The 18,507-nt window shown below is 32.7% G+C and overlaps 1 protein-coding gene, 1 long non-coding RNA gene and 1 pseudogene across 3 annotated transcripts; 1 reads left to right on the top strand and 2 right to left on the bottom strand.

Annotated features, from left to right (window-relative positions):
- Positions 1 to 4,437: 4,437 nt before the first annotated feature.
- LOC140863490 (G-type lectin S-receptor-like serine/threonine-protein kinase At4g27290) lies at positions 4,438 to 8,342 on the bottom strand. The gene is made up of 7 exons (XM_073266951.1): positions 6,943 to 8,342; positions 6,704 to 6,835; positions 6,462 to 6,592; positions 5,824 to 6,034; positions 5,257 to 5,494; positions 5,027 to 5,177; positions 4,438 to 4,943 (listed from the first exon to the last, which is right to left on the bottom strand). Exons 1-7 carry the CDS (start codon positions 8,207 to 8,209, stop codon positions 4,638 to 4,640), a joined length of 2,436 nt encoding a protein of 811 aa, XP_073123052.1. The 5' UTR covers positions 8,210 to 8,342; the 3' UTR covers positions 4,438 to 4,637.
- Positions 8,343 to 8,723: 381 nt separating this feature from the next.
- LOC140863491 (uncharacterized) lies at positions 8,724 to 10,167 on the top strand. Of its 2 annotated transcripts, none has more exons than XR_012143945.1 (3): positions 8,724 to 8,859; positions 9,712 to 9,810; positions 10,029 to 10,167. It is a non-coding gene; the product is annotated as an uncharacterized lncRNA (long non-coding RNA). The 2 variants fall into 2 exon arrangements; XR_012143944.1 differs by lacking the exon at positions 10,029 to 10,167 and adding an exon at positions 9,877 to 10,004.
- Positions 10,168 to 10,275: 108 nt separating this feature from the next.
- On the bottom strand, positions 10,276 to 18,507 carry LOC140863489 (G-type lectin S-receptor-like serine/threonine-protein kinase At4g27290; annotated as a pseudogene).

The following is an 18,507-nucleotide window of genomic DNA, read 5'->3' as shown; positions in this document are numbered from 1 at the left end:
GAGTGTATTCACCCCCCCTCTACCCTCTGAACCGATCCCAACAGCCTTTATTAATTCTATAACTCCTACTTTAGTTTTATCATATTATTAATTGTGTCAAATATTTATCATACATATAATTTATATGTTTTTTTCTCTTTCGTAATGTATTTGTAATATTATAATATAAATATTTTTAATAATATATTAATATTTTTAAGCAAGGAATATATTATTGTCATCGAAAAAATAGTATATATATTAAATTTTTTGAAAAATAAACAAAGATGTAAAATGCAACACACAAAATTTTTTCTTTATAACTTCTATTTTAATGGTCTCTATTTAATTCTATAACTTTTACTTTAGTTCTATCATATTATTAATTATGTTAAATATTTGTCATACATATAATTTATATCTTTTCTTTTCCTTTTGTCCATATATTTGTAATATTCTAATATAAATTTTTTAATAATATATTAATATTATTTGTGAAAGGAATAGATTATTGTCATTGAAATTTTAAATTTTTTTAAAAGTAATTAAATAGAAAGAAATTCAAAATTCCATAATAATAAATGTTTATAATAAAAATATATTGCATTTTGACTAATTCTCATAAATATTTAAATTAAATAGAAAAAAATTCAAAAATCTAAGATTTGTTTCAATTATTTATTATGATGATTTATTTCAATGATTTATTTTAATGACATTAAAATAGTATATTAATAAAAAGTCTTCAAAAATAAATAAATTATTATAATAAAAATTATATGATGTTTTCAAAACTTTCAAATATTTAAAGTAAATAGAAAAAAAAATGTAGAGATAATAGATTATTGTTATCGATAAATAATATATTAAAAATTCTTGCAAAATAAAAAAAATACATATAGTAAAATTATATAAAATTTTGACAAATTATCAAGAATTATTTAAAGTAACTAAAAATTAAAAAATTCAAAATTCCAATATAATAAATGCTTATAGTACTATATATTTCATTTTGACAGATTTTCATAAAATATTTCAAGTAAATAGACAAAAATTTAAAAAACCAAGATTGGTTTCAATTATTTATTATGATGATTTATTTAAAAGATCCATTATAAAGTCAATTCAAATAGTATATTAATAAAATGTCGTCAAAAATAAATAAATTATTATAATAAAAGTTATATGATGTTTTCAAAAATTCAAATATTTAAAGTAAATAGACAAAAATTCAAATATCCTAGATTTATTTCAATTATTTGTTAAAATGATTTATTTAAATATCTATGTTTTTAGTAACTCTATTATTATGCTATTTGGTTCGAGATTATGATAATAGTTTGTTTGATTATAAAAAAAATGGTTGTATCACTTTAAAGATAAACATTGGTTATGTAAATTTATTATCATATACCTTACAAATCAATGATTATTAACAATTCTTTACGAAATATACACTCTAATATAAATAAAATATCATGCGTTTGGGTGATTAATTTGACAAAAAAACACTATATATGAATTGATACAAAAATAAAATATTAATAAACATAGTAAATTATAATACTTTGATATATGTAAATTAGTAAGCATACTAAACTAATTTTTTACGATATAATTAACATCCTTATTATTCATTAAAAATATTTTGGTAAGGATATTAATTTATTTTGAATTTTTATATTTTTTATTTTTGAATAAAAAACAATTTTGTTAAATAATTAATGAGAAAATTATAATTAAAAATTGTTATAAATTATCTTTCATCATACTTGATATGTTTAGTTTTTAGTTGGTGAAAGAGAAGAAAACAAAATGCTAATTAAATATGATAAATTTTGGATGAGAATTAAAGTATTAATTAATATGAAAAAATACTTAGTGAAATTATCTTTATATATATAATAATATTTAAAAATAAATTTATTTAAGATGATTAGATGATGATATAAACTATTAATTAATATAAAATATAAAATATAAAATACTAATATAAAATAATAATAATAATAATAATAATAATAATAATAATAATAATAAGAAGAAGAAGAAGAAGAAGAAGAGTGGATTTCGGTTGTGTTTGGGAGAACTTCTCAGAAGTACTTCTCAACTTTTCCGTTAACAAAAATTTGAAATTTTATGAATTTTTGTTAACGAAAAGCTGAGAAGTACTTTCTAGAAGCTCTATCAAATAATACCTTAGTATTTTTGTTATTAATTCATTATTTTATCATGAAAAACATTTATTTATTTTACACAGATGATGACGACGATGATGATAATAATAATAAGAATAATAATAACAACAATATTGAGTTTAGTGTTATTTGTTAATATATCATTAATTTGTCATCAAAAGGTTTTGTAGATGAAGGTTTTTTTATTATCATAGATATCATATTATTAATATATTGAATTTATTGATAATTATTTTTAAAATTATTTTTAACTATTAAAAAAATATAACATTTATTATGAAATTTTAATTATATATAATTTTTAAAGTTTTAGTGCAAATAAATGGAGTATTCAATAAATTAATAGTTAATATATTAATTTTTTTAAGTATTTAAAACTTAGACTAATTTTTATAGAAAATGATGAGGAGATAATCATAGTATTTAAGTATTTTTAAAAAAATTATGAAGTTTTATTTTAAATATTGTTGTATTTCTATCTTAAATGGATCATATTATAATTTAATAAATAATTAAAAAAGGATTATATATAATAAAAATTTTGAAAATTTCACATAAAAGATCATAAAGTAATGAATTAGCATGCCAAAAAAAATTAGCAACTTAACAATTTTAGTTATTATGTTATTTGTTAATTACGAAGAGTAATTTCATATATTATTTTATTTAAATAATAATTATTATAATTATATCATATGTTTTGATTTCTTATCAATGTTAAAGTAAAAGATAAATTTTAGTTTATGATTTTAATTGAGTTATAGTTAATCAAATATAAATAAATCTTGAAAAGAACAAAACTAAAAGCTAAATATTACGACATTAATATAAAAAATTATAATTAAAAATATATATTTACAAAAATTTTAGATTATAAATTAAACCATTGATATTTTTATATATTTAAGAAGCAGAAATTTTTTAATAATGCCTATAAAATTTTAATTAATAATGGTAAATATATATATGTGTGTGTGTGTTTGATTATTATGGTAAAAAAATTTAAATTAATAAATTTGATGTTTTTGTAAACTTTCCATTAATTTATACATTTGAATGTATTCAAAAAATTAATACACAAGTTTCAAATATAGTTAATAGGGGTAGAGTGTAAAAAATATTACTAAAATGATATATATATATATATATATATATATATGCCTATAAATTTGAGACAAAAAAAATAAACAAACATGATCTATATAATTGGGACGGATGAATATTATCACTTGAATGTTTTTTATTTTTAATCATATTACGATATATTTTCATTTTTGTCATTTAATTAACTTATATATTGTTTTTATTTTGACCATTTAACTTGTATTTATTTTAATTTTTGATCTTTTTTATGATCAAAAAACATAATAGATTATGGTAACAAAACCGAAAATAATAAAAAAAAAACAATTGAGTTAAATTATCAAAATAAAATAATATACGAGTGACATAACTAAAATGAAAATGCATCGTGACATGACTAAAAATGAAAAATATTCAATTTACATGACTGAAATATAAATTCACCATTAAAATGCACAAAGTGAAAAAAAATTGATCATTATATTATTTGAGTTGTTTTCATAATTAATAATTTAATTTTATATGATTTTTATTATGAATAAAAAATAATAAATATATATTATAAAAATAAAGTGTCAGCACGCGTGATGTTTACTAGTGTTTAAAAAAAGGATAAAACAGTTAAAATAAATAATAAAAAAACAGGAGGTTATTTTTTTAAGTGATACTCAAATGGAGGTTAATTACTTAATATTTCCCCCAATAGAATTTGACCAAAGTTTTTGAACTCCTGGTTGTCTTTTGGCTGATGAGTTGATTCCATGGAAACACGGCTTGAAGCCAAAGAGAATGTAACATACACAAAGCTGCCGTATTTATATTCAACACCTGAACTAACTAATGGATGTATGGAGGTTAGTAAAGATTCTACTTTTAGCTTAATTATTCTATTTTTGGCTGTTGGGGAAACTGAACAATGCCTGTCAGGTGTTTGTGAATCTGACTGCAGAGATTTATGTTCTAAAGATATGATCTAAATACTGTTGGGTTCACAAATATTCCCCACTTCATGGGAAACACCTTTCCAGCAGTTCAAAAACTAGCAGGGGAATAAACCGAAAAGTCTTTTTTTTTTCCCCTCTCCCTGGGAATAGCCATGAGTGCAGGCTGAGAGGACATGTACTGGCCCATCTACGGTTTACAATGAACAGGATTTGTAGAATAATATAAAACTAAGTAAACCAGAAGGGGACCCAATATATCACAAGTATATATAACGGTAAGCAACATAGATCGTTTCATATTAATTACCTTCAGGAAGCATGTTGGGGAATTCATCAGGCAAAGTTAAAGTGTTTGTGGTAATGAACAGTGAAGGATAAATGTACACGGGTATCAATATCTAGATAAGAGGATTCGTGCTATACAAATTGTTTCCTATCTTGCTTCCAGCAATGTAATGGTGACTTCATTTGCTGAAATCACTGCATTCGATCTAGTTGAACTCTTGGTTGCAAGAACTTCTCTTTCGGTGAAGAAACCAGGCTGCTTGGGTGAAGGAAATAAGCCTTCGTTACTCAACATGGCTACCACAGTGGACATGCTTGGCCTATCTTTTGCATTTTGTTGCACACATAGCAGACTCACATGTATCGTTCTTAGCATTTCATAGATGTTAGATGGCTCAGCTAGGCAAGGATCAACTAGTTCCAGTGACCTCCCTTCTTTATAAAGTGTCCAAGCCTGTAAAATTTAGTGTACGAAGACTTAATTTATTTACTATATTTTTCATAATAATAGATAATAGATCCAAGAAGCAACAGTACATGGCCGAGAAGGTTGAGATTGTGATCGGTGTGGGTAAATCCTCTGTTACTCATTCCCGTCACGATTTCAAGAGCTAGGACGCCAAAGCTGAATACATCTGATTTTACAGAGAACAGACCATCTATTGCATACTCCGGGGACATGTAGCCACTGTAATAGAGTATTAACGGAAAATAGTGTCACAAGCAATGAAAGGCCATTACTAACACGGGGACTTTTAGATACTTACTATGTTCCAACAACTCGGCGTGTCTTAACTGCAGTCTCATTCCCTCCAAAACTTCTAGCAATACCAAAGTCTGATATCTTTGGGTTCATGTCAGAATCTAGTAATATATTGCTAGCTTTGAGGTCTCGATGGATAATCATCAACCTGGAATCTTGATGCAAATATAATAGTCCCCTAGCAATTCCATTTAAAATATTGAAGCGCTTTTCCCAGTCAAGTAGCCCTTTTCTCTGTTGGTCTGTCCAAAATGTTAATGTGGTTAGTGGTATCCTGTAGAATGTGGAACATCAATACTGGTCATCGCTTTCTACACTCCACCAGTTAGTTATATGTTATAAAACTGCAAGCATGCTCGCTAAAAATAAAACTGCAGACACGCTCTAGTTATTTAGTATTTTGTTTTCCTCTACACTTGCTCTAGAATTATCTGATTTCTAAAGTAATGAACATACACACAATATAAAGATACTCTCTCAACAAGTTAATTACTTGCTCAAGGCTATGGTGTGTCTATAATTCTGATGCAATCTGATTCTCGATCTGACCGAATATAGTTGGAATACCTACCAAATAAAATCTTGTCCAGGCTTTTGTTTGGCATGTATTCATAGATTAGCATATTTTCCTCTCCTTGGATGCAGCCTCCTATAAGCCTGACGAGATTTCGATGTTGAAGTTTCGCAATAAAGATGATTTCATTCTTGAATTCATCAAGTCCTTGCATGGAGTCCTTGGACAGCCGTTTGACTGCAATTTCTTGTCCGTCTTCCAGCACTCCCTAAGCTCATAATATATTCATGTGAAAAGGCCTTTACTGAATATGAAGCAATCTTGTGCCTTTCCATGCTTCAAAGCTTTTCAATTTTTGAACTGCTCTTATTACTTTTGTGCAGTTTTTATCATATCTAGGAAGTTTATTTACCAGAGATGAATAAGCACCATCATATTTGATAGAAGTTCATTTTTCACACAAGAACAAGGTATTGTTTCGCTATTACTTATCTCTCGTGCACACAGTTGACATAATTAAAGCCTCAGTGTGCAAATTATTTTAATCTGAGTTGTTGCATGTTTACTGATATTTATTTAATCAAAGCTTTTTCTGTTTTTTTTTTTCGTTTTTGATGTTTGAAAACTATACTGATTTAAAAATGCGTGATAACTTAGTGTTTCCATAACAATATAAAGTGATTAATAAAATTTACCTTATAAACTGGCCCAAAGCCACCTTCCCCAAGTTTGTTGTCAGTTGCAAAGTTACCAGTAGCTTTCAAAATAAAAGATAAATCGAACAATGGTAGTTCCAAGTTTTTCTCTTGAATTGCATGATATTTTCCTGCAATGGAAAGTGGATACTCATTCTTCATATATCCTGATTATTAAACTGAATTTACTTTTCTTTGTGACTACTGCTTTTCTTCACCATAAAAGCTTCGCAGCATCTTACCTTGTCTACTGATGGACCTCTTCCAATGATAAAGAGAGAGGCTCAATCCTATAAGACCTATCCCCAGCCCTGATGCAAAACCTGCAGCGAGTATTGCTTTTCTCTTCTTTATTTCAGGGTCAGCAACAGTTTCTATGTAATAAAAAATTATAATATCACTACAAGCATGATCAAGGGATAAAAAATTGCAGCATACTTAGGTGAATATTGAACAATTTCTTGATGCCATGAATCGCTACCTGCTTCAGATGCAGCCATCCTGACATAAATATTCTGTCCATCTGATACCATACTCTTGATGTCTATCAATTCTTGGTACCAAATCAGACACCCGTTACCTTCAAGTATATCCAACAGCGTGTAGGCCATACAAGAGCAATTCTTTAAGCATTCTTCTCGGCATTCTTCTAGTGTCATGTTTGCGTTGTTCCAAGTATACCTTGCATCTGGCAGTTTGATTCCTAAATACTTCAGAAATATGTCTCCCTGGCAACTCAATTTTGTTCTTCTGACACATCCATTACTCCAATCAGCTTTAGCCCAACCTTCTGGATCTTTTGGCACAAACCTGTCCATACAGGTACATAATGGAGAATCTGCGATACTGCAACGACCATATGCACCACATAACCTGTAAGCGTCACAATTATCTGCCGGGAAACTGATGTACGTTATCCATTTTTGAGTACGATTAACCCACGTCCAGCGTGCTGCAACACCACCTGGGTTAATTGCAACTATACTAACAAATGATTTGTCAATGGTTTCCTGGAAATAGTTAACCTCTTTCTGATTCTTCACAAGCCACAGCCTGTACATAGGAATCTGATAATCATTTGGTCCCCCACTAAAAGTAATTCCATTCCAAGGTCCCATTCTAGACCGTATTTTTGAACCTTCTTTCATGAGAATTTGTGGATATCCTGTTAGATCCAAGTGAAGGCCAAAAGCTCCAGGAGAAGGGTCATCATCGCTTTTCCATGCTGGGAAGTAAAACTCTGTTCCAGTTACTAAGTTCCAACCAAACTTCATACCGGGAATAGCCACATTAGTGGGATAATCAAAACTCTGCCAAAGGAAATTCTCCGGCCTATCATCGTTAGCATCTCTCAAGACTAGATTTCCAGAGTCTAGCAACTGTGCGATTGGGTTTTGCACGGGCCTCGAGTTATTTGATGACCAGATGGTGTCATTGGTGTCATTGAGTAGCAACAACAGTCCTGGTTGAACAACCTTCAATAGACCTCCTGCACTTGTCAAGGGAGTGTTTCTGTTGGCCACCCAAACAATTTTCCGATCTGGAATATTTTTGTACCACATGCCCACGTATCGATTCATTGAATTCCCAGGTTTGAAAAATCCCAATTCAAAAACTCCATCCGACGACACCAAGGTGTCACCATCTCTAAAAATCTGATCAGTTGGTATTATAACATCAGTTGCACTGAAAGCTGTCTGAAAAATGAATAGGAGTATCAAAGATTGGCCCTTTTGAAAAGTTTTCATGGCTGCTAGTTTACATGGAGCTGGAGGAGGTGTTCAGATGAAATTTTCATCTGGCCTGCAATTTCAGTTTCTTGCGATCATGAATGGTCAGTCCACCTTTTATAATTTCCACTTCTCTTTCGTTAGTAATTTTTTTTTATTATGATATTATATGTTGAAAAGTATGAGTAACCCAGTCCCCGACATTGACCTGGAGAATATTTTGTGTACAATGTTTCTCGCTACCTTTTTCTTTTGATGACTCATTGACGTGCAAACATTAAAGACCATGGACCTTTGGTATACTTATGAGTAATTGTTCTGTTCCATCATTCGACTTTATGGAATTCGAATCGAATACGCAACCAAAAACATCATAAATCCCATTTCGATAATCATTATAAAAAGATTTTTTATTTCATTATAAAAAGATCACATCTTGAAGCGCAAAAATGGGCGCTAGGAATTGTGATAATGGGTGTCATTGAACAATGTTACGTGGAAGTTTCAAGAATTCGAACTTTGAAGTAGTTTACAAAAATGCTGTTTTGTTTTTTAACGTCACTTGTTCAGATTCGAGTCAAACACATGCAGCAAAGCCTGAACGAAGGTAGAAGCATGTTTTTCAGCTCCACGGCTTTGTTCAACTCATCAATTAACGATTTTTGGAGGTTAGACGCTGAATTCTTCTATGTTTACTTCCATCATCATCAATTTTTCAGTTAGTTAAAAATTGTGTTGTTTCCTGTTGATAGAACGAGCTTTGCATTTTTGGTGTTTGCGAAATTGATTCTGTGGAAGTTCGCAAGAAAATAGTAGTTTATGGTACAGCGAATGCTTCAATTCTGATCAACAAACATGCACGCTTCATGGGGTCTTCCCATGGTATCGGTTAGACTGGAACTATTTCGTGGTTAGGTTGAATCCCAATGTAGCAAAATTAACAAGGGGTACTCTACAAGACCATAATTTAAATTTGTTTATTCCTAAAGCACTTTTTGAGTGAGTTGTTGCTCCAAGAAATAAAGAGGCGGGATTGAAAGTGAAACTAAGATCGAATGGTACAGTTATTTGGTATATGATACACATGAATAATAATATAATTAGTAATTAGTATCTCTTGACTCTTGACTCTTGACTCTTGACTCTTGACTCTTGACTCTTGACTCTTGACAAGTAATGCTTGCATGTGAATTGAACCCACCATAAATTACTATAAAAGATGGAATCAAAAAAAGAACCCACCATGAATTACTCATTCTTTATACAGTAAATATAAATATATAAACATAACAGAAATTCACAATTAGTAATATATCATATTACCAAACGATTTGAATGCAGTTGTTCAAGATTCAAAAATATAAGTATTGATATCCATTACAACTTTACTCATAGTTCCGAACAATGTGCTTTGAGCTATTGTCTAAGTGTTATGGAGAATTTTAGGTTGTGCTTGAATTGGTCATTGATGAATTTATTGTCTCAAAACAAATTCATCAAATTGTTTTTTGGCTGATCAGTTTATTCAGGTGTTAATGGAAACACAGCTTCAACCAAGTAGAATGTAGCAAACACAAAGCTGCTGTATATTGAACACCTGAACTAATGGATAGTTGGAGGTTAGTTGAAGATTCTATTTTCAGCTCATAGGAGTATTATAATTATTCTATTGTTGGCTGTTGCAGAAACTGAACAATACCTGTCAGGTGTTTGTGAATATGATTGCAGAGATTTGTGTTAGAACTTAGAAAGTTGTGATAATCACGATAAATTCTTCAATAGCGGTTACAAAACTAGTAGGGGATAAGCGAAGAAGTCATATTTTATATGAGAACAGCCTTGAATGCAGGCTCATCGGTGGACACGTACTAGCCTATCTATTATTTGCAACGAACATGATTGGCCGATTACACAAGGAGATACAAAATATCAGAAGTATAACGTTAAGCAATGCACATTGTTTCATATTTGCCTTATGGCAGCTGTTTGAAGAATTCATCAAGTAAAACTGCAGTCGGTGATGGGTAAATGTACATGGGTATCCAACAGGTAGACAAGAGGATTCATGCTATACAAAATGTCTCCTATCTTGCTTCCAGCAATGTAATGGTGACTTCATTTGCTGAAATCGCTGCATTTGTTCTAGTTGAACTCTTAACTGCAAGAACTTCTCTTTCAGTGAAGAAACCAGGCTGCTTGGGCGAAGGAAAGAAGCTTTCATTGTTCAACATGGTTACCACAGTGGACATGCTTGGTCTATCTTTTGGATTCTGTTGAACGCATAACAGACTAACATGGATCGTTCTTAGCATTTCGTAAATGTTAGATGTATCAGCTAGGCAATGATCAACAAGTTCCAATGACCTCCCTTCTTTATGAAGTGTCCATGCCTGTAAAATATACCCTCTGAGGAATTAAATTAATTATATTTTTCATAATAAATAGCTCCAAGAAAAAACATTACATGCCCAAGAAGGTTGAGGTTGTGATCAGTGTGTGTAAATCCTCTGTTACTCGTTCCCGTCACGATTTCAAGAGCTAGAACACCAAAACTGAATACATCTGATTTTACAGAGAACAGACCATCTATTGCATATTCTGGGGACATGTAGCCACTGTAATAGAGTATTAGCCAGAAAACAATGTCACAAGCAATGAAAGGCCATTCCTAATGCGGGTATTTTTAGATACTTACTATGTTCCAACAACTCGACGTGTCTTAGCTGCAGTCTCATTCCCTCCAAAACTTCTAGCTATACCAAAGTCTGATATCTTCGGGTTCATGTCAGAATCTAGTAATACATTGCTAGCTTTGAGGTCTCGATGGATAATTGTCAACCTGGAATCTTGATGCAAATACAATAGTCCCCTAGCGATTCCATTTATAACATTGAAGCGCCTTTCCCAATCGAGTAGCAGTTTTTTCCTTTGGTCTGTCCAAAATATTCATGCGGTTAGTGGTCTCCTGTTGAATGCTGGAACATCAAAACTAGATTTCATTTTCTACAGTCTGGCAGTAATATATCATAAAATTGCGAACATGCTCGCTAATATAAATCTCCAGATGTACTCATTAAATGGGTCATTGCTCTAGCCTCTAGTTATGTAATATTTTGTATTCCTCTACACTTTCAATAGAATTATCCGATTTCCAAAATAACAGCACCATTATATGCAGAAACTGTCACAACAAGTATTAATTGCTCAAGGCTTTGGTTATATATAATTCTAATGCAATCTGATTCTCAATTGGACTGAATATAGTTGGGATACCTACCAAATAAAATCGTGTCCAGGCTTTTGTTGGGCATATATTCATAGATCAGCATATTTTCCTCTCCTTGGATGCAGCCTCCTATAAGCCTGACGAGATTTCGATGTTGAAGTTTGGCAATAAAGAGGATTTCATTCTTGAATTCATCGAGTCCTTGCATGGAGTCCTTGGACAACCGTTTGACAGCAATTTCTTGTCCGTCTTCCAGCACGCCCTAAGCTCATTATATATTCATGTGAAAGGCCTTTACTGAATATGATGCAATTGTGTGCCTTTCCATGCTTCAAACCTTTTTCAATTTTTGTACTACTATTATTACATTTGATAGAAAATTCATTATCACTCAAAAACATGGTAATGTTTCGCTCTGTTACGTATCTCTTGTAACACACAGTTTGCATAATGAAAGCCTCATTCTGCAAATTATTTTAATCCGAGTCATATGTTGTCTGCTGATATTTATTTAATCAAAAGCCTTTTCTATTTTGTTTTTGATGATGGAAAACTTTACTGATTTAAATATGAGTCGTAATTTAGTGTTCACTTAACTGCTAACTGTAAAGAGTTTGGTAAATTTTACCTTATAAACTGGCCCAAAGCCACCTTCCCCGAGCTTGTTGTCAATTGCAAAGTTACCAGTAGCTTTCACAATAAAAGATAAATCGAACGATGATATCTCGGAGTTTTTCTCTTGAACGGCATGATATTTTCCTGCAAATGCAATAGAAAGTGGAGGGTCATTCTTCATATCTCCCGATTATTTAACTCACTTCACTTTTCTTTGTGACTACTTTTCTTCAGCGTAAAGATCTGCAGTATCTTACCTTGTCTACTGATCGTTGAATCAACGGACCTCGTTCGGATATAAAGACATAGGCTCAATCCTATAAGTCCTATCCCCAGTGCTGATGCAAAACTTGCGACAAGTACTGTTTTTCTCTTCTTTCTTTTAGAGTCAGCGACAATATCTATACAATAAAAAGTATACTTTCACTACACACATGATTTAGGTACCAAATATTGCAGCATAGTTAGCTTAATATCGAACAATTTATTGATGCCATGAATCATTACCTGCTTCAGCTGAAGCCATCCTGACATAAATATCTTGTCCATCTGAAACCATATTTTTTATGTCTACCAATTCTTCGTACCAAATCAGACACCCGCTACCTTTAAGTATATCCAACAGCGTGTAGGCCATACAATAGCAATTCTTTAAGCATTCTGTTTGGCATTCATATAGTGTCATATTTGCGTTGTTCCAAGTATGCCTTGCATCTGGAAGCTTGATTCCTGAATACTTCAGAAATACGTCCCCGTGACAACTCAAATTTGTTCTTCGAACACATCCTTTATTCCAATCAGCTTAGGTACAAACCTATCCATACAGGTACATAATGGAGAATTTGCGGTATTGCAATGACCATATGCACCACATAACCTGTAAGTGTCACAATTATCTGCTGGGAAACTGATGTACATCATCCATCTTTGAGTACTATTAACCCACGCCCAACGTTCTGCAACACCACTTGGGTTGATCGCAACGACAGTAACAAATGATTTGTCAAGGCTTTCCTGGAGATAGCGAACCTCCTTCTGATTCATCACAAGCCTGAACCTATACATAGGAATTTGAAAATCATTAGGTCCCCCGCTAAAACTAATCCCATTCCAAGGTCCCATTCTAGACCGTATTTTTGAACCTTCTTTCAGGATAATCTGTGGATATCCTGTTGGATCCAAGTGGAAGCTCAACGCTCCAGGAGATGGATCATAATCGCTTTTCCATACTGGGAAGTAAATCTCTTTCCCAGTCACCAAGTTCCAACCAAACTTCATACCAGGAAGAGCCACATTAGTGGGATATTCAAAACTCTGCCAAAGAAAATTATCCGGCCTATCATCGTTTGCATCTCTTACTACTAGATTTCCAGAGTCTAGCAACTGCGCAATCGGGTTTTGCACGGTCCTCAAGTTATTTGATGACCATACGGTGTCATTGGTGTCATCAAGCAGCACCAACAGTCCTGGTTGAACAACCTTCAATCGACCTCCTGCTCTTGTCAACGGAGCGATCTGGTTGGCGAGCCAAACAATTTTCCGATCAGGAATATTTTTGTACCACATGCCCACGTATCGATTCATTGAATTCCCAAGATTGAAAAATCCCAGTTCAAAAACTCCATCTGACGACACCAAGGTGTCACCATCTCTAAAAGTTTGATCAGTTGTTATTATATCAGTTGCACCAAAAGCTGTCTGAAAAATGAATAGGAATATCAAAGATTGGCCCTTTTGTGAAGTTTTCATCGCTGCTAGCTTACATGGAGAAGGTGTTCAAATCAAATGTTCGTCTCACCAGCAATTTCAGTTTCTTGCAATCATGATTGGTCGGTCCACCTTTTAGACTATGCGGAATTTATAATATTACTATATATATTTATAATTTCCGCGTACTCTAATTTCTTGTGTTGAAACGTATATTAGTAACGCAATGGTTGTGGCCAGTCCCCGCCATTGACCTGGAGACTATTTTATACTATATATGCTTCTTCTCTTTTCTTCTTCTGTTCTTTTATTTTTCTTTTTTTTTCCCCTTTTTTCTTTAATTTTTTTGGTTGTTGGCGTGAGGTAGGGGGTTATTGGTTCATAGACGTGATAATCTATTTTTGTATTATTGATATAATTTTACTAAATCATAAATTTCCAAATTATCGAACTATTTTATACTTGGTCGGGTGTGACAACATGAATTCATTTTCACTAAAACATATCTTATATACTCCATATCTAATATCTAATGATATGATTTTTGTCATTTTGATTACTAAATATTGATATTTATTAGTTATAAAAAGAGTACACATAGAAGATAAAATACAAGCCACTAATTTGTTTTCCAATCATTTCAATAGAGAAAACTATATTTTTCTTCTTTAAAAAAAAACACATGTTTTGTCCTCGTAAAAAATAATATTCGTATTATCAAACATATGTACACTTTTTTATTAAATAATAATAATAAATAATTAAATAAACAAATAAACAAATGATTCTCCTTTAATAAAATATAAAAACAGTTAGAAAAATTCGAATAATCCAAGTTTGTCTCCTACCTTGCCTCTATCATTGTAATGGTGACTTGGTTTGCTGAATTAGCTGCGTTTATGCTTTTTGAACTCTGAGCAATAGTAACTTGTCTTTCAGTAAAAAAACCTGGCTGCTTGGCTTCGGGGAGGACTACTTCATTGCTCAACATAAAAACTACAGTAAACATGCTTGGCCTGTCTTCTGGTCTCTTTTGCACACATAACAGACCAACATGGATTATTCTTAGCATTTCAGAGATGTAGAATGATTCAGCTAAACAAGGATCAACTAGTTCCAGCGACCGCCCTTCTTTATAGAGCGTCCATGCCTGTAAAAAATGAAGTATAAATATAATAAAGGGTCATACATTTTTTCCCAATATTAAATGTTAATGGTTTTTAGCTGTTATTAAAGACTTAAATTTGAATGATGAATAGATCTACGTTACAACCCTTACATGTCCAAGAAGGTTGAGATTGTCATCCTTGTGAGAAAATCCCCTGTTTCTCAGTCCACTTACAATTTCTAGCACTAGGACCCCAAAACTGAATACATCTGATTTTGTGGAGAACAGGCCATCTATCGCGTATTCTGGGGACATATAACCACTAAAACAAAGAATTAACCGGAATATAAAGTCAGAAACAATGGTTGGTTTCAAAGTGAGATGTGGAGTTGTGGAGATACTTACTATGTTCCAACAACTCGCCGTGTCTTAGCTTCGGTCTCATTCCCTCGAAAACTTCTAGCCATACCAAAGTCTGATATCTTAGGGTTCATGTCTGAATCTAGCAATACATTGCTAGGTTTGAGGTCTCGATGTATGATTCTCAATTGGGAATCTTGATGGAGATACAACAGTCCCCTAGCGATGCCGTTGATAATACTGAACCGTTTTTTCCAATCAAGTAACATGTTTCTTGTTTGGTCTGTTCAAAACATTCTACAGTCAGTATTTTCTGTTGATTGCTTGAATATCATGAAAAAGTTCAATAACCCAACGTCCACTGGCTTTAGGATCGGATATGAACTGCCAATTTGCCCATCATATGAATCTTTCCTCAAGTTTATATGTTATATTGTTATTCATTGTGCCAGCATTAGGAGTACTTGTAACTTGATATGCACAGTAAATAATTACTGACAGATATGCATGATTGAAATGAATAATGTATACACAAGTAAATTCATTGTTTCATGTTATAGTCATAGATATTTCTGTAATTCTCACGCAATCTGATTCTAGATATGAGCATATAAAATTGGAGTGCTCACCAAATAAAATCAAGTCCAAGCTTTTATTAGGCATATATTCATAGATCAACATATTTTCCTCTCCATGGATGCAGCCGCCGAGAAGCCTGACGAGATTTCGATGTTGAAGTTTGGCGATGAAGATGATTTCATTTTTGAATTCATCTAGTCCTTGCATGGAGTCCTTGGACAACCGTTTCACTGCAATTTCTTGTCCACCATCCAGCACGCCCTAAGGTACCAGCTTGTTCATGTAAGAATTAAGATAGTAATTTTTAACTAACATTTGGATTGAAGTAGTTGGATTTGAGGAAAGTATTTGAAAAAAAAAAGAAAAAGATGAGATTCATCCTAACAAATAAATTTATTTACTTTTATTTATTCGAAATCCTTAGCTGCAAATCCATCAATGCAAATACAGCATTACTAAATTTGAAGTAATTATCAAACCTTCAACAACTTCCATTCTTTTTCCAAATACGAAGTTTCCAGTAGAATTTTTACTATTTAAGAAGCTGAGATTTTTTTTATTCACACATTGATTTGGTCATCTTTGCGAAAGGTTCATTATTTCACTCGAGAGCATAACTCTCAAGTGAGATTTACTCATCACATATTTTTCCCCCTTGGGATGATTAAAACAATAGTGATTTTAAAATGATAAAAATGTCATCTTCATCTTATGTAAGTTTCATATAACTGCATATAGAGGTGGGCAAATAATTATACCTTATAAACTGGCCCAAATCCACCCTCCCCAAGCTTGTTGTTAATTGAAAAGTGATCTGTAGCTTCCAAAATGGTTGATAAATCAACTAATGGCAGCTCCGAGTTCTGCTCATGACTTCCAAAATGTTTGCCTGCAAATTTAAAATGGAAGTTAGATAATCATGCTCGTTATTTCAAATCCCCAATATCCGAATATTTTTCTTTGCTTCCTAATCATTATATTTCTTGAGCATAAACTCTTTTCTTACCCATCGTTCTAAGGTTTTGATAACTCAACCGCTTCCGAATATATAGAAAGAGGCCCAGGACAATAAGGATTACAACCATCACTGATGTCAAACTCACTGCAACGGTTATATGTTTCTTCTTTCCTTCAGTTTCAGCAACATTTTCTGTCCAGTTAGAAAGGTATTACTTCATTATAAAACGTTGCCACTCAATTTTTTTGTTAATATCTATAGCAAATCCAACATTTGGGGAAATAATATCTCGTCCTTTTGTTATCAGAAGATTATTTTTGTTAGAGGTACTTTAGACAAAAACAAAAGCTTAAATGGCAAATGTAATTCATTCACAACAGCATTGAGATATTTCTGGATCACAATGTTTTTGTTTATGATTCTTACCTGCCTCTGAAGAAGACATTCTGATGTAAATATCATCTCCATCGCGAGGTTGCTCTTTCATGTCAATCAAGTCTCCAAACCAAAGAAGGCATCCAGTGCCTTTGCTTCGATCTAACTGTGTGTATGCCATACATGAGCAGTCCTTTAAACATTCTGCTTTGCAGTCTTCAAGTGCCAAAATCTCGATGTAACGTGAATTTCTTGCGTCCGGCAATTTAATGTCAGGATATTTCAAGAATACATCTCCTTGACAACTCAAGTTATTCTTCCGAATGCATCCATTCGACCTATCTGCTCTAGCCCACCCTTCTTGGTCTTTGGGCACAAATCTGTCCAGGCATCTACAAAATGGACTGTAGGTGTCACACGTACCATATGCACCACATAACTTGTATTGATCACAAGTATCTACTGGTAAGCTGGCGAACTTCACCCAATTTTGAGCTCCATCAACCCAAGTCCAACGTTGTTGATAACCACTCTCATCGATTACACCGATCGTAATAACTGATTGATCAATAATTTCATGCACAGCGTATACCTCCCTCTCATTCATTACAAATTTAATCCTGTATGTTGCATCTCCTGTTCCATCCGGTCCCCCGCTGAAGCCAAATCCATTCCAAGGACCAATTCTGGACTGTACATCTGTAGCTTTTTTGAGTAGTATTTGTGGGCTTCCTGTTGGATCTAAGTGAGTACTAAAATCTCCAAGAGCAGGGTCATCACTGCTCTTCCATGACGTCAAGAAAGTTTCAATACCTGTTACATAGTTCCATCCCGTCTTTAGTCCAGGTAACCGTGTATCAGTTGGATGATCAAAACTCTGCCAGAGGAAATTCTCTGGCCTGTCATCATTGGCATCTCTTACGACTAAATTTCCAGAGTCCAGCAACTGCGCGACTGGGTTTTGTACGGACCTTGACGGTTTTGAAGACCACACTGCTGTTCCATTGGTGTCATTGAGTAGCACCAAGAGTCCAGGTTCGATGACCTTTAACACACCTCCTTCCCCTGTTAATGGTGCTTCTCTGTTTGCAACCCAAACAACTCTCCTAACTTTGATATTCTTGTACCAAAGACCCACGTATTGATTTGTTAACTTCCCCGTTTTGAAAAATCCCAGTTCGAATACTCCATCAGACGAGACCAAGGTCTCACCATCTCTAATCATTTGACCAGTTGTTATGGTACTAGTCGCACCAAAAGTTGTCGGAAGAATGAAAAGGAGTACCAAAGTCAGCCTTTTTTGTAAAGTTTCCATTGCTGCAGCTGCAGCTAGTATGCATGGAGGAAGAGTTTAAACAAGAAGTCTATTTGGCCTGGCTAATTCTGTA

The sequence above is a fragment of the Henckelia pumila genome, chromosome 4 (assembly GCF_033568475.1).
Source record: "Henckelia pumila isolate YLH828 chromosome 4, ASM3356847v2, whole genome shotgun sequence".
Classification (NCBI taxonomy): domain Eukaryota; kingdom Viridiplantae; phylum Streptophyta; class Magnoliopsida; order Lamiales; family Gesneriaceae; genus Henckelia; species Henckelia pumila.
This window is presented reverse-complemented; position numbering and strand designations above follow the sequence as displayed.